Consider the following 25,959-nt stretch of genomic DNA (forward strand, 5'->3'; position numbering starts at 1 on the left):
ACAAATTAGGATTACACGCAAGACATCCTCATCGGTTCCTGTATTAAATGGCCCTATAATTTAGAATCTCTTTCTCTTCCTCAAGAAACAGCTAATCTTTATGTAGATTATTAAAAATACATCTACAGAATGTTCAATACAGCAAACTGACATTTTTAACACACCAACACCAGCTAATGCCTTGCATACACTCCATGCAGACTGTACCCCAGCTACTGACCTAGATTTACCCCCCCCCCCCTCACCCTTGGTTGCATTATTGGGTGGAGGGGCTGTCTGGGTAGCAGGAGTGGCCTTGATGAGGCCTGCCACTCACCCGCACCAACCTCCCCACCCCCCTTCGACCCCTAGGAGCGGCAGCGCTGGTGGATAAATGCAACCATACCAGTTTTTAACAACAACACTGATCTCAGGGATTTGCCTTTTGAGTAAATTCTGGTACAGCGTTTATGTTACGTATTGATAGACACGGGGAAGAAGAAAATGCAGATACAGGACTGAATTATTCGTGCTAGTTCTTATTGATCCCATGTTTAATTCAACGGTTGTCATTTGTAAGGCTTCTTACATTCTCAGTTGATGAGAAGTCGATGCTTATTTCGGTAAGAGCTACTGCAATAGTGATTCATTCTGTACTTCTTCTGTATTAGGTTGCTGTCAGGCAAAATCCAGTGGCTCACAAAAGGTGATGAACTTCAAAGGTCACATATTATACTTCTTTTCAACAAGTTAATATAGGTCTCTGAGGTCCCCAGAACATGTCTTTGAAGTTTTTTGCTGAAAATACCACTGAGATTATACTTTTTTTTTCTCACATAAGTTTTTATTGAGTTTTCACAAAGATTTAAACAGAACAGCACATCAACATTAACACAAGGAATAATACAATAAGATACATAAACAAATAAAAAGTATAAAAATAACAATGGAATGGAAATATTTCAATATGCATGCAAATGTATTTTATTTTATTATTTTAATTCAGTCAGTGTCATGTCTCATATAAATCTTCCATTTTTTTCCAGTCCTTTTTTAAATCTATTCTCTTTGACTCTCAAAAGGTATATCGACTTTTCCATAATAAAAATGTCTTCCAGCCAGTGTTCCTGATTTGGAGTCAACGTCTGGTAACGGCTTTCTTTCTTGCTGCAAGTTAAACTTCAGCCAAGTAGAGAGATCTTCCTCTCATCACAGCATAATCAGTGTTCCCATCGAGATACATCACAGGACAGGTATTTGGGATGTCATATCCCAAAATATTTTTAACAACAACATTAACATTTTCCCAATACAGCGTTATCTTTGTACAATTCCAGAAAATATGCGAACGGTCAGCCTCCGTGCTCCCACACAGCACTTCAACAGTGTTGTTGTGCAGCAAGTTGGCTGCTTTTTATTTTGGGTGTTTAAATTCTTCCAGCAGAATTCCCTCCATACTAGTGATTTTGTAGATGCACATTGTGTCTCCCACATTTGATACCATTCTTCCTCTGTTATCTGTTAACTCTGCTTCCCATTTTGCTTTTATGTAGGCTAGAGCGTCAATCCCCCCCCCACCCTTGCTTCCCCACAAAGCTTGGTAGAAAGCAGACATGACCTGAGGCCCCTTCTGTTTGTATGCATCCGCAATCAACCCAATCACATTATTTGAAGTTTCATCTGGTTCCAACCTTATCTCTTTTGTAAAGGAGTCTCATAAATTCACCATTTTCTGAAATGGTGCACATTCCCCTTATGCCTTTTTGCTCCCATTCTTTGAATACCGGATCATACACCCCTGGCTTAAACTTTGAGTCATATGCAAACCACATCAGTGTGCAAACCCCTCCCTTTAATTTATAGTTTTTCTACTATAACATTCCATGTTTGTAGCTGAATGCTACTTTTGCAACCATAACATGTCTCAAAGCCCCTATCAAATATTGAGATTATGCATTCTAGCATGCCTCTATGCCCCTCGGTTACAGTCCTGTTCTTGATGGGCTGTTTCTGTGGCTATGCAAATGATCTGCTCTTCCCCAATGCCCCACTCTGGAACTGGTTGTGGTTTTCCGCCCGTGATACAATGCGAGATTATATGACCGCAACAGGAGAGATCGAGGGCCGTTGACAGTATTCATATTCATACTGGAACTGCAACGGAGCTGCAGTAGCATCACTAATAATAGTATTACAGTAACTCTAAGTGTATCTGTGGATCAGCATGGGCGTATTAGCCTCGGCTTGACTTTACACATACTGTGCCCAGCGGACCACAACAGCTTTATGGTCTGAGCGAGTTAGCTGCTTGGTGCTAATCCAAGTTACACAACGTTGCCAAGCAAAGGAATTCCTGAAGTTTGATCATTTCTTTTTTCACACGTGTATCGTTACCTTCATGGCATGTCTATCAAATACGTTTACATAACGTTAGAACACACACATACCAGCAAGGATCAAGGAGCAGAACGGGCTTTCGTGTAATAACAAAACTGCAGTATAAAGTTCCAGCAGTCGTTGTGGGGACGTTTCCATCAGAAATAAAGTGAATCCAATGGGTCTTCACTCCCTCAGATGATGGGAGGACATAAAGACTGTCCTGTTGATTCAGTAGATTTTCAGCGAGAGGGGACCGTCCGCCTGCTGAAGAGCTGGGGGGGCTCAACAGTGTTCAACAGATCCCTTTATGATGTCATAAAGGGAGACAAATTTAAACAGTGTTTTTGCACACACATTTACTGAAAGATCGAGCAGGAGAAAAAGAGAGAGGATGGTCTTTTCTCATAGTTTGGGCGTCTCTACACACACCAGGGACAGATATTTATGTTGAAAAGACATGGGGGAAAAGTGCATTTTGCATCATATGTGACCTTTTAAAGTTTTGCCTTAATGCATTTGAAATTATAAGCCACGATTGGTAATAGCCGCTGTGGGTGGACGGACAGAGAAAGACCAGAGCTCAAACTTCCTCAACAGAGAAGTCCAGTGAACAAAGACGTCCTTGAACACCCACACAGTTTGATTGACACATGATCTCTGGAAGGTGCAGTGCAAAAACACCACGCAAAGAGCATTCACAAGCAAAGATGTCAGCATTTTTTCCACCCATTTTTCTCTTCACTTTCTATTACCGAAAGCCTTATCTGCACTGTCTGCGCTGCAAGAAGACTTTATTTACTGTAAACTGCAGCGATCGGAGTCTTCTTGTACATGAAAACACAACTGTTAATCACACGGGGACATAAAATGAATAAAAAAATGTTTCAACCTTCTGCACCTTTCCAAAAATCTGAGTATTTTTCACTGAAAATTGTTTAAAAGCGAAAGATAAACGGGGTCAAGAGGTTAAACAAAGAATTTTCCATGTGGAATGACGCTATAGATAAAGACTGTGATGGGTAACATCCTTCTCACCGGTTGCCACCGTCCTGTGTGTATTTACATTTCAGTCATTTAACTGACACACTTATCTGTAGCACGGAGTCTGAGCCTGTCTGTTGCCAACATTATCTAGCAGTAGTAAGGAGTGAATGAGTCAGAGAGGCATGATAATATTCCTGTGACCTCAGGATCAGCATGAACAGTAAAAGAGAAGTGCTTGAAAAAGATAAATAAGAAAAGTAAGAGCTAAAGACTGTTAGGGGGTTGTTTTGCTTGACAGTTGGTGGAGAAGTGATTTATTCAACGGTGCAAGTTTAGTGTAATTTGGTCAGTTTTTCTTTCTTTTCTTGTTCTCCGTCATTGTCTCGAAGGCCAGTCTGTCCATCTTTGTCTTAAGCCTCGAGATCGTTCCAGTCAGAAATTGAAATCCTCGAGGAGCGTAATGATTTATTTTCAATTAATCTCTGCAGTCAATGGAGGGTAATTGGATCCCTGCCAACTATGTTAACGGGTAAATGGCAGGGGTGTCACGCTCTGCGGTGTGTGTATACAGTATGTGTGTGTGTGTGTGTGTCGGGGGTGGAGGGTGAGCTACAGCCCTTTGTGGTCAATTAGGAGTCGACTGCAACCAGTCAAGCGTGGAAACCGAAGGGCTGTGATTGTCAGGAAAAGACAACTTTCCACTTTTCTGTCTTTTCATCCACCCTGTGTTGCTAATACTCATCGGTGAGATTCTTATCCCCTGCTGTTAACAATTATAAATAACTAAACTGAGCCTACTGTACCTTTACATGGAGCCTTTTATTCCACTAACAGTATTAAGTGTAATAGCCCAGAATAGTAGAAATCAGAACAGTTGATCAAAATAAACTGGTGAGAAACTTCACTCTATTAGAAAGGGCTTGTGTTAACATTTTATATCACATGTTAGAAAAGTTTATTATATAACGCTCCTTCCAATATGTTCTTTTTTTGGAATATCTATTCTTTTATCATACATACTCGCCCACTGAAGTCACTCGATATCAGACTATACATACTGTACTTGCAAACATGAAGCACCGTTCGTTTAAATTAATTGCTTGTGACATGTCTTTTAAAATGAATTAGTATTTTTATGATTTCTTTGCTGATTGGAATTTCAACCTGCTGGGAATTCAGTGTTTCCCCTGGGATTTTTTTCAGGGGGTGGGTGATAGGCCCCTCGAAACTACTAGTTTTGTCACAGGGCGGTGTGTCACGGATATGGATATATGGTGTCAACAGTGTTGTCATAGATGCGTGTAGTAAGGCGGTTGTCCTTATTGGTGTTTCTCTAAACAAGTGCACATAAATTACAACACATAAATAAACGTAAGCCTTACTGATGATAGATGGACCAGTCAGTCTCTATCTTACTAACAAATCTCGATTCTCACACCGTCTATATCGTCATTAATATAGATCAGTGTTTGTAATATAACAAATAACAAAACAGACTTATGGGGAATTAATTAGGTCAAACACGAAGCCACATCAAGATAAGGGTTTGACTTGTAGATGAATCAGTCAGATGAATGATGAATCAGCATTTTGTGTTTCCTGAACACTGAAACTATCTGTCAATCAAACAGTTACTGAAGTCAACAACCTTCTAACAGCTCAAGTAAACATCATGTTGATAGACTTGTTGTGTAGTGTCAGTACCTGTATTGAAAGATCTGAAAGTCCTTTTACAGCAGGTTTTAATCTTGTGCTTTGTGTTTTGTTTGTTGGGATGTCTTTTAGTTTACATTTGGATAACAGACTCTGCCTTTTAAAAATATTTACAGAACAGTAATTCATCTAGAAACAGGTGTAAGTCAGACTGAAAATGTAAAAAGCCTTCCTCTTCTGGAGTCTGAGTGAGCATGAAGCAGAACTAACTTGTGTGGTGTTAATAACTGTAATTGTGGACAAACAACACACAGCAGGAATGCATAAGCAGTCAAACTATCCAAACTATCAAGCTACAGTAACATTACTGTAAAGTAAAGCAGCCACGCTGGATAAACTAAATGGTTAAAACAACAAAATGTCCATTTTGAAAACTTTTAACACCCCTGAAGAGTTTTTGTTAGCTGTTTACTTTGTTGTATTTTGTCTAACAGATTATTATTTGATGCTGCTCATGTCATATATATATATATATATATATATATATATATATATATATATATATATATATATATATGTCCTCTGAACTCTGATTCGTCTGTCTCTGTGACTGTGACTTCAGTCTGCCTGCTAGCTTCAGCATGGAGGGTTTGTTTGTTTTGAAACCCGTGCAGCACGAGTGGGCGGTGGTTTGTCGGTCTGTGTCAATAGTAACAACCGTTTCCATGTCTCAAACAGTCTATGGTCTCAGTTTTCAAAATAAAACGAGCGCTCCTAGATACTACAACAGAAACTGGTAGGGAGCCAGTCTGAGCTAGCAGCTGTAAAGTCATGGAAAGTTTGCATAAATGCTATTTCTGAATTTGAGAGCTGGCTAAACAGAGTGTGTTTATTCACCACTATGGCCCTGATACACCTTATACAGTCTATGCAACACACATTTGAACACAGGTGAGCCTGTTGTGCTCCCGCTATCCTGCTGGTATAAGTTTCATTTGTTTTTGTTTCTTTCAGGCGAGGCGGGCCGCCCCTCCAAGGCTTTAGTAGGAGGAACACTGTCAATTCAAAAGGACCTTCATTTAAACATCCAGTCTTTCTCTTAAAAAAATCCTCCGATGCTTTTTGTGTTACTAATAGCAACAACAGCTTGTTTGTGTGGAATAAACAGAAGAACATTTGAGTAGTTAGTATTATCAGTGATGTGTCATAAAAATAAATACAAAATCTAAAATGAAAATAATAGTGGCAACAGCTGGAGGAGCAGAGCTGTGTCTGCCTGCAGGATAGCAGATGTTTACAGTATGTGCGCTTGCATGTATACATACGTCAGAAAATCCATGTTTGTTATGGGATGTTGAAGACAAAATATCAGAGCTGTGGTCATCTGTCAGCAGCGTGAGAGCTACAGAAAATTGTCACTGAGAACATGCAGGCAGTCAGACGTTCTGTTTACTACGTCCTTTCTTGGTAAATTATTGAATTGAAAGTGAATTTTTGTACTCACTTTACTCCATTGCTTTGTTAAAGACATTGCGCATTAACCATTTGTTAAAATATGCCTTTTTCTTAACCCTTAAAGGCCTGTTGCTACCTCCATCATCTCTGATAAATGAAATGTTCTTAGTGTTTTTAATGTAAGTCTACAAAAGGATCAAAAATGGTTGTTGAAAAATCTTCAGAGGACTGAAAGTATGACTACTGTAAGTGAGGTTATAGTAGATAAAACCAGTTTTTGTTTCACGTTATACTGAAGGAGCCACACTTGGCCCAACAGTTAGTGGTATTTCTGGGATATACATTCAAATATCAAGTAAAAGTTTATACCTTTCATTTTTCAGTCTAGAGAAAATATAAACTAGCGAGGGGAATTTTTAAGCACCTACTTGTTTTAAGTGCAAGTGTCCTCCTGGGCTACATCAGAAACACTACTCAAACTGAAATTGGTGACTCGGAATAGCCTTTGGTGGAGAGAGTGCCTCTCAGATGAGCCCCGCATCTGCCCAAGCATCTGTCCTAAGCGAGGATTTGTTTTTCTCGGTGGAAGGAGAGAGAGAGCCCGCCTGTACTGAAGTAAAGGCAGTTGGCCAGAGGTTAACTGAGCGAGCTTACCGCCTGAGAGCCTGCTGAGTGAGTTTTATCTCTTTCCTGTCCTGTCTTTTGCACTCTCTTTCTCACACTTATTCTAGATTCTATAGTCAGTTTCATTAGTCTTGTTTAAATGTCAGTAACGTTAAATTGTATTCTCATGCCAAATAAACAGACATACAGATAAAAACTTGGGAATTAGGGGAAAAACAAGTCCCATCGCTTGTTTCTAGGTGGATTTTTGTTGTCATTCTGAGTTGCCTTGACTGTATTCACGCTCCCTCAGTCTGTTATGTTTGGTTTCCTAGAAGATCCTTTCCTCAAAGATCAACCTTTTGTGTTCTCCGCTGTGTTTTTTTCTGCTTTGAGATAATGAAAAGAATCGACAACAGCTTTGAAAACCGGGGTCGGTTTAATTAATGTCAACAAGGTCAGACCGGAGGCGAGGAAATGCAGTTCTGTTAATCCCGCGGTCATTATGACGTATCATTAAGCGCAGTTGAATTTCATCTCCTGCCAACTCGTCGTTTTTAGAGATGGGCTCATAACAACAGGGTCACATCAGCATCTTGGCAAAACCTACAAAAGCAGGCTGTGTGCTTCCTGATTTTTTCCCTTAGTCATGACGGAGTTACTCACCACGAAACCTGCTGAATGTCAGTTTCACCAGACATATAGGGGCCATGTTTTAAAGACCAAGCACAAAATAAAACAGGAGACGATAGACGGGCCAGCCGAAGCACCGGCAGTCCCCCCTTTTCACCTCCTGCCACCAGCTCCTCGGTTGTCAGAACAACAGTCTTGCACTTCTCTCGTTTTGTATGCAGAGCCTGATATCAAGTTGGCTTCTGCGTTTGTCTCTGACTTTCTCTGTCCTCCCGTTTTAACTAACGAGCTTATTAGGACAGCAGACAAGTACACCGAAGCCTCTTCTTATTCTGAAGTGCCATTTGAGAAATGCCAACATGACATATCATGTTTACATCGATCACGTCCACGACCTGTCGCTCACAATCAGCTGTCCGTATAAACATTTAATCAGCCTGTACGCGACAACTCCGAGCTCTGCCACCTCACTGCTCTTTCTTTCGATATGTGTTCATATTCATCAAACGCTGCGAACGTCAGGCTCTGCATGCCAGGGAGGGTTGTGAGCTTAGGGACCGTCTGTGTCCGGTTTGCTCAGATTTGTTCCAGGGCATCACATGAGCAGAGCCGCACTGCCAAAGCAAAAGCATATTGTTGCAATATTGATGCGAGTGTCCTGACTGAACTGTCAGTCGCTTACCATCAAATGTCTCAGCTGCTTGTGATATTTTTAACTTATTCTTACTCAGATCGTCCTTGATTTAAATGCAAATTTCGCCAGTTTAGTGATACCAAGTACTGATATTTGACATAGTGATAAATAAGTCCAATACCTGATCTGATGGTTTGGATTAATACATCTCTAGTGTTGTTACTGGTCTCAAACTCTGGTATAATATCAAAATTAGTATGATATCTGTCTGGACATTGGCCATTTAGTGTTGTCTAAATATGAGAAAAGGTAACAATATGATTTTACTCAATGGTACCAATTTGCTGTAACGTGTGTTTCAATTAGAGACAATTACCATGTCCTAGTCATTCATGGTTGGATTGTTTTGACATAGTATTGGTCATATATTGGTCACTGAATATTTGCATATATTATTAACTATTGTAAGCCTCAAAATCACAACCATAGAGGAGCACTAAGAGCTTCATACTCCATCAACTAATCCCATTGTTTCACATTGAATGTTTTCATTAGGCTTTGCCAATTATCTCTGCACCAAGAATTCATTCTCTCAGACAACTGTCAGAGGAGGTGACATAGTTGTCCAGATCAGTCTTTCTACCACCAACACAGAGATCCTTAGAGTCTACCAGGACGATTGTATTTATGCACATATACTGGTAAAGAATGTCTTTTAATGACTATAATAACAGTTTGGCTGTTGGAATCCGTTCAGGAGCTCTGGACAGTGAAAATGTTTGGGAGCCATGGTGACTGTAGATCATAACAAGTCTGAAGATGGTAAAGAAAACCTTTCACCTCTCCTTACCTCTACGCACAATGTATCCATTGTCTGTGCTGCCTTAAAACCCCGAAGCTGGGGGAGGTGAATGACATTCTTCTGACACGTTGAATGGCTTTTCACTGTGGCTACTAGACAAGCGCAAACACAAGCCTGCCTCTCATTCTGCTCTCTGTCAGGAATCTGTCCGTCAGTGCTGTCGCTTATAGTTTTTAAAACTGCAACTGTGTCTGAATGTGACTCCTCCCTCCCGAGTTCACGTTTGGCTGCCAGAGTGTAAAACAGCTGTGTGTTGGGAAAAAAAAGTCCATACACCTGCAGACAAGTGAGAAAAAAGTCACAGTCACACATAATTGCATTATTTTTGACTGAGCTATTTAAACGTTTCATGCAGATATTCTAAAAATCTGTTGTTTAGCTTTGGACTGATTATTTCATCTCTGTCAACCTGATCAGTTCAGTAGCTAAGCGTTAGTTTGTTGACTACCTGGTTTCACCAGTGAGAGTTTGCTACGCTTTGTTGCTTCTCATCCCCCTTTCTTTCTTTCTTTCTCATTTCATTAGCTCTCTACTGTCAAACAAAGGCAAAAAATGCCCCAAAAATACTATATACATTGAGCTAGGGTGAGGCAATATGGGAAAACATTTTTGCCATTTTTTTTTTTTTTTAATTCAGATTTTATTTTGAAAATCCCAATGAAATGCACAAGCTGCAAACCAAATATCAATTTTGATAAATAAAGTTTTTTTGGGACAGTGTGCATCATGTGATCTTGCAATACCGAGGGTGGCCACTATGCCATAAAAATGACTCTATTGGAACATCCCGACAAAAAAATCATATCTGTACGCAATCACACACACACACACACACACACACACTCTTTTAACACCAACCCAGGATTATCTACCACACTCTTCCTTCCTCTGCTTAGTCTCTGAATCCTGTTGCCATGGTTACCCTTCCGCTGTACACAATGGCATGGCGGTTGCATAATGTTTTTCTGCCGGTGCAGTTTGTGGCCCACACTAAAGATGGGTAGGCAGGGAGCACTCTGAGCCGCCCTCCCACACTTCGCTCCATGCTAATGAAAAGCTTGGCCTCCACGGGGAGTTCTCACACTGAATCATATCGGACAGCGGAGAGGCAGCATCCTTTCTGCTTCTCCGTCAGCGGTTGACCTGCAGAGACGGTGGCATTTAGGGTTCGGTGGTCTGGCCCGAATGTGGTCGGAAGCGACTGGGAAGAGATGAGTAGATTAAAACTGATGTGAAAGGCGCATGAAACCAATGAAAACCGGTCTTCTTCTCCATCGGCCACACTAAAGGCCTCTGACTGAACTGTTCGAGTTATGTGTCTTTGCAGTTCATTAATCCATTAAAGAAGGCATTTGTGTTGCATATGTGTTGTTTTGAACTCTGTTGCCTTGTGGGATGTTTGTGGCCATTAGCCATCATTGTTGAGTTTGGTTCAGACGTTGGACAAACTTTGAAGTTTTCATTTAGGAAGATACTTCAGTAGGTGACATTTTACAATATATTGAAAAAAACTGCTTGAAAATATATTAGAACTAGTATAAAATGATTCATAATGTGTAAGAGAAAAGTAGCCAAAAACCTTTAGCAGTAATATTTAGTATCTATCAGCAGAAGAATGACAGCTTAATGGTTTAACTGGATTTTAACAACATGTAGTGTGGAATACATTGGTCTTAACTGGGCCTGCAATTAACAGTTATTTTCATTATTGCTTAATCTGGCAATTATTCATTTGGTCTATAAAAACAGTACAGAATATGTCCAGTTTACATACTGTAAACAAAGAAAAGCAGCTTGAACTTATGTTGGACATTTTTGCTAAAAAAAAAAAAAAAAAAAAATCAGTTGATCAACTAAAGGCCTACTTTTCAGAGCAGAGAATGGAAACGTCACAGGGTTCGGGCAAGTAGTACCGTTTGTAATTTCTCTGCAGTATGTGGCTACTGTTCTGATTTTTATCTTCTTTGTCATTTATACTTATCACTTCCTCCACTACATAAACAGCCAACAAGTGTCAAGAGAATAGAGGAAGTAGAGGAAGTGCTCAGAGATGTATCATCTCTAGTTTTGCTGCCAGAGGAACAGACTGATGAGGTGAATATGGACACTGAATCTGCCAAAGGACGGTTCGCAGCGTACTGAGACTTTATTCATCCCTCATGAGCCAAAGACAATTCAATTAACTAGAGAAGCAGGACTGTAATTGCAGTGACCAGGCACATTTAAAGCGACACCTCACACAAAAATAAAGATTGTTAGTTCCCTTCCTTTCATGTGGCATGACCCAGATTCTCAATAGGGTATATTGTTGGAAAAAAAAAAAAGTCTTGTGGTTGTTCAATTGGGATGGAAAGAATTCAGATGAAAACAAAGAAGGAACTAGATATCAGAACTAAAAGCCATTGCAAAGATTTTCATGAGGAATTGTTAGGTTCAACAGAATAACTGGTAAAATATGACGCACACAGAAGCTGAGCCATTTCCCACTTTCACACACTGCTCTCTTTCTTTCACTCTCACTTTGTTTTTGCTCTCTTAAGTGCCAAGCAATTTGGCAGCAAAACAGCAAAGATGATTTTTTATCCCCATGAAATATTAATCTCTGATTTTGAAAAGCAAAACCCACCATTGCACATCCAAGGTTTATCAGTAAGCATTTGTTCTTTTCATGTTATCCAAAACACTTGGCAGAAGGATGTAACGGTACACAAAATTCACAGTTTGGTACAATTTCAGTACAGCAGAAAAAAAAATAAAAATAAAGGTAGAAAATAACATTTTGGTCTTTTATTTTGAAAAATGTAAACATCCAACAATGGCTCATTAGCCAAAAATATTACTGAAACAGCTTAATTGTGCTGCGGTGGAAAAAGGAAAACAACCTTTCTGTTTCCTGCAGTGGGTCAGGACACCTGCTGACAACAGATTTATGGTTTAACTGTTTATAAAGCAGTTTAAACTAGCTCCACCTCCAACAGCTACAACAATAAAATGCTGCTTACACTTCAGTATTAATAATCTAATGATGTCATTTATAACTAGAAGAGTGCAGATATCTGCCACGTGTGTCTGGGGGCATGTGGGTGTTCAAGCTCCTGCTGCAACGCCACCACAACTGCCAAATGCAACCAGCGGAGATTTGTATGAAGTATTTTAGTATAGTATAGTGTAAGTTTCCTTATAAAGACGTATGCAAAGTTTTTAATAAAGTGTTTTGTATAGTATAGCCTCAGTTTTCTTTAAGATGCATAGAATAGTGTAATGGTATTGTAACCGAATATCCCTGGTTCATTTAACTCTATAGCAAACGTGACAGTTCAGGACGAACACGCCTACCGTTACACCCCTACTTTTGCAGTCCTGTTCAAACCTCAAGTTCATCACCACGTCCATAAAAGCTGACTGATGCTTTGTTTTTTCTATGACAGTTTGGCAGATGAGTTTGACTGTGATGCTTCTTCTCTAAGTATGGAAACACTTAAGAGTCACGGTCATGCCCTGCAAGGTAAAAAGGCAGAACGCCAATGAACAACTAATGGAGTAGCTGGCCTCAATTTCTCAGTGCAAATCAAAGGAGATTGTATTTATACATTTCAGTGTGTTTTAATGAACATTCATTAGTGTTTCACTTTCTCAGTGATATTTTTAACATAGTTCTGGATGTGTAAAAACCTTGCAACAACATTTCATTTCTTCATAACATTTTTACTGTTTTCTATGCTCTCTGTCTTTTCCCAATAAGCAGCAGTGAGGTTGCTAATTTTCTTTTCTATTTTAACCACACACACTGAGACTAGCTGCTGTTCTGCAAACTTAGTTAGAGTGAACACATTCAAGCACTTTATCCTGATCAGCAGATTCACAAACAGGCCTTACTGGGAATCTAAATGGAAAAAATATCATATCTTAATAAAGTAACATATTAACAGTCCTAGAGCGAAAATTACAACTGTGTGGTTCAAAATCTCCGCCATGATTACATCACCCTCGGACATCTTTGTCAGACTGCAAGGCATGCTGGGTAATGTAGGTCCTCCTCTCTACGCCAAAACACTGACGAAAAGTTGAAACTGAAAAAAAACTGACAACGTAATTTAAAAAAAAAAACCTGTCACTGAAAAAAGACATGAAGAAAAAAATCTGAAGATTGATATTGAAAAACATGATGCAAAAAATATCAAAATAAAATAAGATTGTAATTTTTATTTAATGGCTGTGTTTTATTTTTCAGTGCAACTTTTTTCAATACAAGTGTTTGAATGCCAGTGTTTCCTTTTTCAGTTCAGGTTTTATTTTTTATATTACATTTATATTATATCTGCTTCCAAATTTTATTTTCAATGCCAAAATATAACTGTCACTGTCCCTTCTGGTCCCATAATACTGATATTAACGTTTGAGAGTTTAAATAATCCAATAATACTATATATACAGTGTATTCCACTCACTTAGCCAGGGGTTACTGTGTGACGATCTGGTTTGTATAGAGATGTCAAGCCTGCCACTCGTTACCACCAGGCTGACATGGTGATGACTGATCCCATCAGCCAATCATCGGACTGCATAAAAGCTGCTTTGTCACAAAGCTGCCGGGGATGGAGACTCATGCCAGAACACAGTGCCTCACTTTTATCAGATGGCTTGTGATAGCCAACCTGAAATGTAGACCTGTATTTAATGACATCAAATCCCTTTCACTGCACCATCTCTAGAAAGTATGTCAGTCCATAGAGCGGATTTAATAGGCAGATGTGAGGCAGCAGTGTAGATTAGGTATTTGCTGAGGTTATCGCAGGGATAACACTCAGTGTACACCGGGATGCAAAAAATGGCATCGCTAGCCAAAGACAATTGAGCAGATGCTAATAATAGTATAATAAATAAATAATAATCTAATACTATTTTATTACTGTTGGTGGTAGGTCTTCAAAAACACTTGAGAAACATAAAATTTACTTTGCTCTTGTGCCTTTATTCATTGTCTGGTACGCTTGTTACTAGGCAGCATTAACCAAAATGAACAAAATACAAAAAAATGGAACAAAGCACGCTTCCTCTGCGGTTCACGCCAAAGGAAACCAAAGTGTCGGTCGGTGAGATCACACCCATTGTGTTTCCCCGCGTGTGTGTGTCATCCTTCATCAGTCCGTATGCATCAGTATCAGATCTGACAGGGACTTGTGTGCGTGGTGAGCGCCTTCCTGAAGCTCCGCTAGCCCGCCTGCTATTGTACTTAACACGTTTCAGCTTTTCAGCACCCTCTCCTATTTCACAGTAGTAGTACACAGAGCCGATCAATAGCTGGCTCACAGTAGTGGAAGGAGATGATATGCCAAGTAGAACTGGCCAGTGCAGCACAAAGACAATGTTTCCTATTCTTTAAAGTTACATCAAATAAAGACCTTGAATACGCTGCTCAGTTTAGGAATTGCGTTGTGTTATTTTGATGATCGTTAAAGTCATTAAGGAAAAATGTTCTACTTATTTTGTTTAATATCTTTGTTAATTGAATATCGTTGGGTTATGGATGTCAGGTCTCTGGTATCTTGTGGTTGGCATTTTTCACTATTTTGTCACATTGTATAGACTAAATTGATTAATAAACAGAATAATCTTTCATGAAAATAATGATTAGAACAAAAGGAAGATATGCTATTATAAGGATAACAAGGTCATGCAGTGGATTTGCTTAATATACTGGAGGCTCAGTAGTTGTTGTGACAACAGGCTGAAGTTAAACCCATCACTAATAGAAGCATAGATAAATTGTAGGGAAAGGTGATGGGTCAGATACTGCTCTGAAAAGAGCTTGAAACATGTGTTTAATGCCATCATCTTTACATGTATATATAGCGCAGTGTTAATAACATGTTGCACTGTGCTGACAACCTGTTGCTAGTAGGGCTTTTTTTATTCTCTTATCCTTTGTTGTGTTTGATGGGTGTAAGGATGTCATGGAACACAATGCATTATACCCCCGTGACCGTAGGCTCTATAGAAAAGACTGTAATGTATAGATGGATTATGGCAGGATTGAGGCCAAAGATTAGAGGGATGAATATCTCACTTTCCTTTTCCAGCCCGTTGTCCTTGTAGGAATTATTTTGATATATATATATATTTTTTTTTGCAGTAAATGATTTACATTTAATACCGTCCAGACCCGGCATAAGCCCGGTCTTAGAGAAAGGCTTGGTCATGCACTGTCTGGCTGGAAGAAAAAAAAAAAACGCTTCTATTGGTAAAACACCAGGGTTTATTTTCTGCATTTGATGCATAATCCCCGCCACTGAGATTTTTAGAGCCAGCAGGAGCACATGCTGAAATCTTCTCTCCAGCCGGGGAAAATAGAGATTCTCCAAGCAGGTAGTTGTCTGTGTGTGTGTGTGTGTGTGTGTGTGTGTGTGTGTGTGTGTGTGTGTGTGTGTGTGTCTGAGAAAAAGAAGCAGTACGTGTGTCATCTTCAGCTGCTGTCAGCCCAAGCTGTGCCAGACACCCCGCGTCGACGACTTCAGCTTCAGACTGAGCTTGTTATCACCTCACTCTCACAGAGGAAGCTGCCTTTTTCAACACAACCTCGTGTCTACTTATTAAAGCTAAAACTATTTGATCACGTCGTGTTAATTACGACATATGTTTTGACTGATCGGTGAATTACATCACAGCGCACCGATAGAAAAATAAGACAGTTCCTTTCAGCGACTTTTTGTCTCGGCTCGAGTAGTAACACTTTTCATTTAGTGGCATCAGAGCCATAATGTCATAATGTCTGATACCCATGTAGGTCAGTTGCACCACAGAGCGTCTGTCAGATTTGATGAAACTGTAGTATAACCAGTTACTTCCTGCTATCTACTCGAGAGGTGATAATCAGTGAAGTGACCCTGATGTAGTCAGCAAATATTTCCTCATTACTTGAGTGTTAAAGGAAATGATAAGCCACTGTAAAAAAAAAAAAAAAAAAAAAAAAAAAGTGTGGTTATAAATCAGTTCTTTATGAATTAACAGCCATTTAAATGGATGATGAACATTACAGTACTGCACGTGATTCATTGTTTTACTGTGAGTCTTGGCACATGTATTTTGTTATTGTGAATGCCTTTTTTTTTATTGTTAAATCACCGTCCAGTTTATCCTTGGTTGCTAAATGTAGGTTCTTTTCCTAATCTCTATCTTTTATCTTGAAGTCAGCAGTTATTACACACTATAAAAGAGCTGCAGCAGCTTCTGCTTCTGGGTGTGTACCAGTTCACACCATAAAAATACTTACAAATCATAAATGTACTCTAAGTATAGAAATGGCTAAGTAGTAATATAGAAACAATCTACAGCTCCTTGCTCTGTTCAGACTGATTTATTTACTGCACATTACACACTGTCATCAAACATATTCCTCACCATACCCCACTCCCCACTTCACTGACTTTTGTTTACAAGGCCTTTCTGTCTCTCATTACCGCTGTACATTGATCATTCCATCGCTGCCTCATTTTGACAAGGCCAAACTCCCAGTCAGAGCAGAAAGCTCTAACTAAGATCAACCGGTCATCCGGGCGAGACCGCACTGATTTGACAGCTCACTAGTGTCCGCTGGTCGGTCTTATTACAGAGCGGACTTACAACGCATCGCATCTCTTTGGTTTAAAGCCGTCTTGTTTGTTGCTTTTCATGAAAGTGAAACCTGTTAGAAGACGTACCATGCCAAAGCTGCTCTCTCTAATCTTTACTTATATTTAATTCCTACTACATCAACAGGACAAGATGTTTTTACCTCAGACAGATTTTCTGAGGGAAGCATCAAATATGAAAAGTCAGACAACATGTTTTATGAGGAATCAAATATCGCACTTCCTACAGTAGCATATTACTGAACTGTGCTGCTGAAAGATGATCACATTAGGGCTGCAACCTGGACCTAATCAATGAATCTGCCAGTTATTATCTCAATGAATCAGTGAATTTTTGGTCTATAAAACGTCAGAAAACAGTGAAAAACGTGCATTGAAACATCCTTAAGCCCAAGATCTTCAGGCTTATGTCCAACCGACGGTCCGAAACCCAACAACACTATTACATAAGACAAATAAAAGCAGCAAATCATAATTATAATCATAATTGAGAAGCTGGAGCTGGGAAATTTTGGCATTTGTGCTTTGAAAAACCATCATCAAAAAAGCTGCCAAGGAATTTTCTGTTGATTGAACTGAATGATTAATCGACACATCAGTTCAGCTCTACATTGCGTTACATTCATTCAACAGATGCTTCTCTTCCAAACATCTTGCAGTAAGTATTTTGCAGCAGCGTTTGATTTAATATCTGCAGCGTGAGCAAGTCTCTAAAGGAGGTTCCAGCACGGTGCTTTTAATACTGAGGCCTGTCTTCAACTACAGCTTTAAATCAACACTTCAGCAGAAATAAAAATCAAATCTGCTGTGTTCGCACAGGCTGAACAGATGCTCTTAACCCGGGCCTCCATGCGGCTGTTTGCATGTAAATCGACCGAGAGCAGGTCTGTTTTTAAGAAGCAGCTGAAGGAGGGTCAGTTACTTTGTACTTTTGTATACGCAACCGCGTTTCCGTGTGTGTACATTCAACAGGCAGGTTGGCGTCTCGTTAACCTGAGGTAACATCTGAGCTGTTATTGTCACCCAGATCTACAACGTGAAGGGAAAAAGAGAAACACGCAGCAATAAATCTGTTAACTGCCGCAGTATCTTTCCAGAGATAAACACTCTCCAGCCAGCGGTGTTAAGTAACGCGAGGCAGCTTCTCTCACACACACACACACACACACACACACAGGCAGCTCCGATAGACACAAACAAACCTCTCCTCTGCTTTCCCAACCTGCTCTCCCTTCCTATCCTATCATCTCCTCCCCTCCAGTTGCTTTATAGAAACAAGTAGGCCAAAAGCTTTGGAAGCCTTGTCTTTTGCTTTACGCACAACAAAGGGGACTGAGCAATTTGATACCGCAGACTATCTGGGGTTTTTTTTGCACTAAACAGGCTCGAGAGGGGGAGCTGCTCTTGAAAAACAGCCCCGTGTTTGTCAGTGATTCCCAGGAAGGGTTTTTTTTTTTCTTCACGGCCCGCTCGTTATTTTCTGCTCCAACCTTGCGCTTATTCAGCAGCATTCGTGCAAGTCACTGCTCTCCCTGAACATCCCCAGAGGATGAGAGGGATTTCCCAGATAGCCTCTACTAGTAAGTAAACATAAAGGGGAGGGGGGGGGGGTCTATCCTGCAGCAAGGAGAATCCACCACATTAACGTTGACTCCTGTTAACGTAGCTCTCAGCATCTTACATTTTAAAGGGTAAGTCTCAGCTCCCAGGAAGAGAAACTCATCCAGGGAAAGGGTGTTTAATTTTCAAAGCAGCTTTTGGAGTTCCACCACCTCACTAAGGACAGAGAGCTCAATTTGAACCGCTGCCATTTTCCCCTTGTTTGTATGTGTGTGCAGCTGGTGTTGTTAACTAAGGGTGGGCTCTCTTTCCTCTCTCTTTATGTGCGTACAGTGGGAAAGCTTTGGAAATAAAAGCAGTGCAGAGGTGCGGTTCGCTTTCCGCATACCCTAAAACTATCACTAAAAACAGGCAGTTGTTTTCTCGATGCGTCTTTTAGCTGTTATCGTTGTTATGTTTTCGTAATATCCATTTTTAAACGGATGACTGGAAATTTCTTGTTGCACCGGGTGACGTGTTGTTTAGCTATGAAGAGTACAGGCACTGTAGCAAAGCAAACAAAGTTTATTTATATAGCTTCTTTCACAGACTGCAGTCACAAAGTGCTTCTCAGTCAAAGAAAATAAAATCAAATACAATCAAAATAAATAAAAACAAAGACACCAGATAGAATATACAAGTAGTTTATGTAGAAATGGCTCCGCAGTGGTGCCTGCTGTACACAGAACTACTCTGCAGAGATTCATGATTATAGTTATTAGTCTTTGGTGCAGTTTCTAAACAAACTAACATGCTCAGACCCTGAGAGAACAACACTGTGGCTCATTGACATGTTTTAATAGTTTTTGGACATCTCTGGTGGTCTGCGGCACAGCAGCACAAATTTTTCATATTTTTTCAACCATAAGATATGTTGACAAATGATTATTCACTAGTCTGTCGAGGCTGATAGCGTCAACAATGTTTCTGCAGTTGTAAATATATTATCTTGCAGAACCTGATGCCTTAAAGGGACCCTGTGGAGTTCTTGACCTCTGGTAGAGCTATGGAGCTTCTTTTTTTTTTTTAAAGAGTATGTCCTCTTTTTCTTTGTCTTCTGCACACACACAGTCCTGTCAATGGTTTCACACTCTGCAGGTTGTAGTAAGCAATATGCTAACAGAGGCATTAAAGAAGAAGAGTACTTGTATGTAAACATGGATGTATACGATGCAGGTGTCAAACCTTGAAGAAAAAATGGCTTTGCAAAGGTTTTATAAAGAAGCAAATTCATTCATCCCGTTTCTTAGACCTCAAGGATTCACATAAAGTGCTTTGGGGAATAACAATGAATGTCTTCCATCATTCACTATTCAAGGTATTTTCCTTCACTTCCCTTATTACAACTCAAGTTTCCCTTCTCTGTGTAGCTCAGTCAAAACAAGAATTATTAACATCAGTACATAAGTTGTTAAGAACTATAAAAACCTAATCACACATCAATAGTTCTATAATCAGTCATACCCTTAAAAATAGATGATATGGCCTTTGGAAATTCACAGAACTCTTTACTGATATTGAGGTATAGTCGTACTGAACAGTGAACTTTTCAGTGTTTGTATTCACAAGGCTTCACTGCCTATTTAACTGTCAGGCAGCATAAGAGCTCTTACAAAATATCACACATAATATTTTCAAGTGTCTGAATCAGTTCTCTTTTTGTGTGTGTGTGTGTGTGTGTGTGCAAAGGACTTTTTTGTGTGTGTGCTGAACATTAGAGTCCAACAGTTGTACATTTCTCACCCATGATTGCTTTTTACTGTAAGACGCCACCACCTTTTTAGATGTAGTTTAATCCAGAGAAAACACTGCTACATGTATGTTTTTTTTTTATGGATAAGCTCATTCACTGGACAAGTTAAGCAAACAGTAACATTTCGAGAGTCACATGATGTTTTCAAAAAGTGCACAGATGGTGTATAATCAAGAACAGGAAATCAGCTGTGTTTTCCTTTCTCATCCTCAGCAGTATTTTCACACCGAGTACCACACAGCTTTACAGATTAGACTTTTCCTCTGCGTGAGCTTACAGCAGTGGAAAATTTGACAGCATATGAATAAGTTGAAAAATATCGAATGGTTTGTTGTTGTTACTGTTGGCATTTAAGTTTCATCAGGTGCCAATTTCCTACTTTTCCAGTTTCAGCGGTTTGTCATGTGATGTTACGTAATTTGTTTTGTATCTGCTGAACTTGCAGAATACTTTATGTTTATAAAAAAAAAAAAGGGCAAAGTTTTTATTGGCCAAAAATATGAACCACTGCAAATAACACAGTACTTTTTTAAAACTCATAGCCCAAACATATAATCATCAGCCATCATCTTCATCTCTCTCATCAACTTTTACAGCTGTGCATTTGTAGCTAAAGCGACAATAACATCCAGTGTATTGTGACTTCATCCAGCCAGGTGTGTGTGTGTCTGTACCAGGTGTTCAGTCATTTAAATACAGATTATGGAGTCATGTGTGTGTGTGTGTGTGTATTAAATTACATGTACACAGTGCGACCGACGGCTCTCTAAGGCCTTGCTGTCAATTTGTCTGGAAGAAACAGATCAAATCCTATTCTATCCGCACGGAGGTGGGAACCACAATAGGGTGAGGTCAGACTGAATGGGGGTGGAAGTGTCATTAGCATGAGAAAGCCTTCGTCCTCAGCTCTGTCTTCTCTCCGCTATTGTCCGCTCCGTGTCTCCGGCTCGGTCGCAGGACGAGTCGCTTCCTTAAAGAGCCGTCGTTCCGTTTAGCGAGTAGTTCAGCTCCAAATTTATGACTGTCAGAATTATGTGGTTTATCATGATATCAATGTAGAGTATATCCAGAGCCGTAACATCGGCTTCAGCAAGTAAGAATTATTGTTCGCCTTGTTTAGACATATCAGTGGCATCAGCATCCCTGGTTCATTATTGAGTTTAACGTCAGTGATTTTAGTCTATAATATTAAAATGTTGTAAAATAACCATGACTTATCAGCTTATAATAACATCTTCAGATTACTTTTCATGTCTGACCGACAGTCCAAACCCCAAAGGTATTAGATTAACAACAATATAAAACAGAAAATCAGCAAATCCATCTCATGGGAGAAGCTGGAAGCAATGAATGTTTTGTATTTTTCTTAAATTAACTAAGTAAACTACACTAATGATTTCAGCTTTGATAGAAACATAAAAGTAAGTGATCAGATACAGTTAGAGGCAATTAAATCAAGCTTTGCCCTGATGATAAGTCTGAATACCTGATTACCATGTTTGTTGAAAGGGATCAAAGACATTTAATATTCAGATCTTTCTATTGTTTTAGCAGAAAACTTCTCGATTCGTTCACATTAATGTGGTCGTGACCTCAGACTCCACCGATCAGCCCGAGAGACGGGCTACAGTCCAGAGTCAGAACGAGGTGACGTTTTTGTTAGTGATACATCCCGAGGGAGTTTGCTGTTGCCTTATTTCTTTTAAAGCCTCTCTGCAGCTGGCAGTGTTGTAGTTTGGATCCTGCATTTTACTCATTAAATATCGGAAGACACATTGTAGACAGAGTATTAGAGCGGGAGACATATAGCTAAATTACTAAACTGCTTCCTGACAACTGTGCTCTCTAGTCTTGGCAGGACTGTGGGAGTCAGATGACAGCACAGGGCCCTCTCTCTTTATTGTGGCCAAGGCAGAGGGAGTTTTTGCCAGATAGCTTCCTCTCTGTTCCGTAAATGTGCGTGAAAATCTGGCCATGGAAACCTTAAAAAAAAATTAGACAGAATGTGGCACTCTCTCTCTCTCTCTCTCTCGTTTTCCTCCTTTCTCTCACCCCCTTACTCCCTTGTTCTCTTCCTCCCTCCGTGGGTGTTTGGTACACTAAGTGCTTCATGATTGCCAGGGCCGGGAGGAGGCACAATCGGCGGAGGCGTCAACAGCCCTCAGCCAAGTGTCCTTGCTATCCCCTCCGAGTGGTTTTTCTGGCGGTACTTGGGTAGAGTGACAGTGCAGTCAGCGTTATCCAGTCAGATAGCAGCGTACAACAACATCAACGCCGCACGGCAACATGATGGTGGAATTTCCATAACAGCTCCCGTGTCGTTCATAGATAGACCTATTTGTCACACTTAAATGTCACGCAGGCTCACCACCACATTTGGATCGGCTAAACAGTAAAAGTGCTTGTGTGTGCACTTCAGCAATCACGCTGCTCACACATAGTTTTTTTTTTAATTCCACTTATCTAAGGCCATCTCTGCTGCAGCCTGTTAACACTGTAAAATATATAACATCTGGGCAGGTGTGAGAGTTGCCATGTACGACCCGGAGCTTAGAGCTTTCTTAAAAAATGAAATGTTTCGTTGTGGGATCCAAATCATAGTTTTAGACATTTGTTGGTAAAAGTGAGTATTATCTCAGCAGGGAACATTTTGCCATATTGTTGCTCCGTGCACAAACACGGAGGCTGGCTACAGTTCATAAGGCATCAAACCTCAGTGGGGTCTTTTTGTTGCAACATTAAACTAGGATTGTTTTTTTTGGTCGCGTTTTTTTTTTCAACACACGCATGGACATCAATTCAAGATGGCCGCCAAAAGAACCCCCCCCCCATGACCCATGACCTTGGCAAAAAATTTTAACTAGACACCATTATGGTCCTAAAAAGAAAAAACTGGTTACCAAAAAATGCCATGCGGGTACATGGGAACCTATTTCTCCTGCTTGACTATCAAGTCTTCAAAAAAAAAAAGACCAACTCAGTTTCCCAAGTTCAAATCTTAAAATTGGAAAAACCCAAGGATGTTTAGTTTGCTATGATAAAGGATACAGAACACCAGGAATTTGAAAAGCTAGCAGCAGTGAATTTATGGTATTTCTCTCTGAAGTTGGCTTAAAATGATGACTTAAGTGATTAGAATTCTTGCAGATTGATTTTTTTTTATCAGTTGACTAAATACTTAATCAACTAATTGATACAGCTGTAGATTCAACTAGGAGTTCCAAGGTTTTATCTAGAAAAGTATGAATAAATTCTGCTTTTTCAGATCATAGAAATCACACAACTTGCTAAAATGTTTTAAATCATATTTGTGGCTGAAGATTAATCCTCAGTTATAAACGCAGGTACTTTTGCAGCCAATACATAATATAATCCATAATACTGTAACACAACCATAATCCCTCAGTTCTGCCCAACATATAAGCTTCTCCAGAAGTACGAGAGTTTGAACTGTGTAGACAAACTCTGATGTCATCCCTGTCTGAAAGTTGAATACTTTTAGCAAACTGCTTTACTGTAATAAATGATTGATTCCGTTTTTACCCAGCTTTGGTTCCTAACTTTATGTAATCTGTGTACTCTAAGACTAATTTGTATAACTTTATCGCGATAAATGGTGCATTTTATCAGTGATGGTCTATGCTGCCCTACAAAACGGCTCCATACAGTAGATGTGTATGTGTGTGTGTGTGTGGAGAGATCAGATTACTGCTTGGATGTTTTGTCAGCTGTGTTGATATTATGCTGAGCTGTGAATCTTATCAGTGTGTCGGCTGACAGCGAGGGCTGCGCTGCCCGTCTATAATTTACACACTGTTGTCAAACTGATTATGAGGGGTTGCAGAGAGCGAAGGCAGGTGTTTTTTTTAGTGTTTCATAGGGATGCACAGATACTCTTTGTTTCTCTCCATTGCAGATACACATTTAGAGTTCTGACTCTGCTCAGCTCTCCCGCTGTAAATTAGAGATTTGCAGGTGGAACAAAGAAAAAAAGAAAGATGATAAAACCCTGATGTTAATGATAGTAATCACTGTTTACATACTGTAGAGTTTTAACCTGAAAGTATCACTCAGTACTGATATCTCAGCGCTAGATGCACCTCTGACGCTCTTCTTCCCTTTCCCCCCCTCGGCAGCGGTCAGTTCGCGGTGGTCAGAAGATGTCGGCACAGGATCACAGGCGTGGAGTACGCCGCCAAGTTCATCAAGAAGCGGCGCAGCAAGTCCAGTCGACGAGGGGTGACGAGGGAAGACATCGAGCGCGAGGTGAACATCCTGAAGGAAATCCAGCACCCCAACATCATCACGCTGCACGAAGTCTTCGAGAACAAGGCCGAGGTCATCCTGATCCTGGAGCTGTGAGTCTGTCTGCGTCTTCTTCTCTCACTTTTATTTACTCCAGACTTTTTACATAACCTTATTTAGGATCAATGATATGTTCTGCCTGTATGGTGAGAGATATACATCGAAATAGTGGAGAATAATCCAGCAATTTGTAATTATTAGTCTTGAAAGTATGAAATTTCAAAATAAACATACAGTATACAAGCATCTTATAAAAAAAGTCTGTCATAGACTGTCAAGAAAACAGTTCAGATCCACATTAAATTAACTAAAGTAATGGTGACAGGTCCTTGTAGTGACCAGTATTCTGACTGTATTAGAGATAGATGATAAATTGTGACTGTAGCTGTAACTTCTCAGCAGTGATAAGTGGCACAGGGCCACTTTTTATTCACCAGTCAGACTAGTTTGAGCAGGTTACATGGAACTAACACAAAACACTGCAAGATTATGTATGTTTACATAACAAGTATTCGGCTTACACGCTTAGTCAGAACAAATGAGCTTAAAAAGAGAGCGTACACCTCAGTTACTAGGTCACCTTAAAGCCAGCAGTAACGAGCGCGACGTTCACATCTGCAGCCGTCTGACAACATTCCTGACCAGTGATCTCATACCATAGAATCGCATGGAAGAAATAACAATCACAAAACCAGGCACACGGTACAACGCGTGTGTGAATAATAAGTCTGTGGCTCATTTCCAGCTCAACTGGTAGAGCAGGTCACTACACAACACATGGCTAAAGATAATAATTACTATGTTTTTGATTAATAGACTTGATTAATTTGTTTACATAAAGATTTTTAAAATCAGGATAATGAAGACTGAATCGACTTTAAAGTAATACCATTAGCTTTGCTCAGACAAGTACAAAATTAGTTTCATTTAACTTTATTATTCAGTTTGAATGATGTTTTAGACAAAACAGAATTGAAATTTAGTTTAAAGTTCATGCTAAAGTAAGCTGTCAGTAATCAGAGCATGGTGCACATCTACTGTATGAACTTAATTTTATTTTTTTCCTCTTGTTCCAAGAGACATCAACGTGAACCCGTCCTTCTCCTGATGGGGCTAATGCACCACTTGATGGACTCTTAAATTGAGTTTCAATAGGAAAGCTGTCCTATAACTCACTGTGTCCCCTGAAATATGTCTTTTTGAATAGGCTATTGAGGTTGCACCCTGGTAGTCTACTGGTCAAGACCCATATCATGCAAATGCAATGTCTGCAGTTCAGTTCCAGCAGCAGACCTTTATTGCATGTCATTCCCAGTCTGTAAAGAAATAGGTTATTAAGTTGCATAGTCATGCTGAAGTATTTTCAATGCCCAGTTTAAATAGTTGTACACCCCCGTAGTTCACAGATTGGTCGAGCTTCCAGCTGAAGGCTCAATATCTGTTGAAAACTGAGCTCACAAGATGTGACTGGATTCTGTTAGAAAACAAAAAT

General features: G+C 39.8%; 1 protein-coding gene across 2 annotated transcripts in view; it reads left to right on the forward strand.

Annotated features, from left to right (window-relative positions):
* Positions 1 to 25,959, forward strand: part of dapk1 (death-associated protein kinase 1) — a 77,526-nt gene that overhangs the window by 5,911 nt on the left and 45,656 nt on the right. For both annotated transcript variants that reach the window (XM_044331285.1, XM_044331289.1), the window contains exon 3: positions 24,299 to 24,520. In XM_044331285.1, coding sequence (XP_044187220.1) covers positions 24,299 to 24,520 — 222 coding nt within the window. The remainder of the gene's footprint in view (positions 1 to 24,298; positions 24,521 to 25,959) is intronic.

Source organism: Thunnus albacares, chromosome 2, assembly GCF_914725855.1.
Source record: "Thunnus albacares chromosome 2, fThuAlb1.1, whole genome shotgun sequence".
Classification (NCBI taxonomy): Eukaryota; Metazoa; Chordata; class Actinopteri; order Scombriformes; family Scombridae; genus Thunnus; species Thunnus albacares.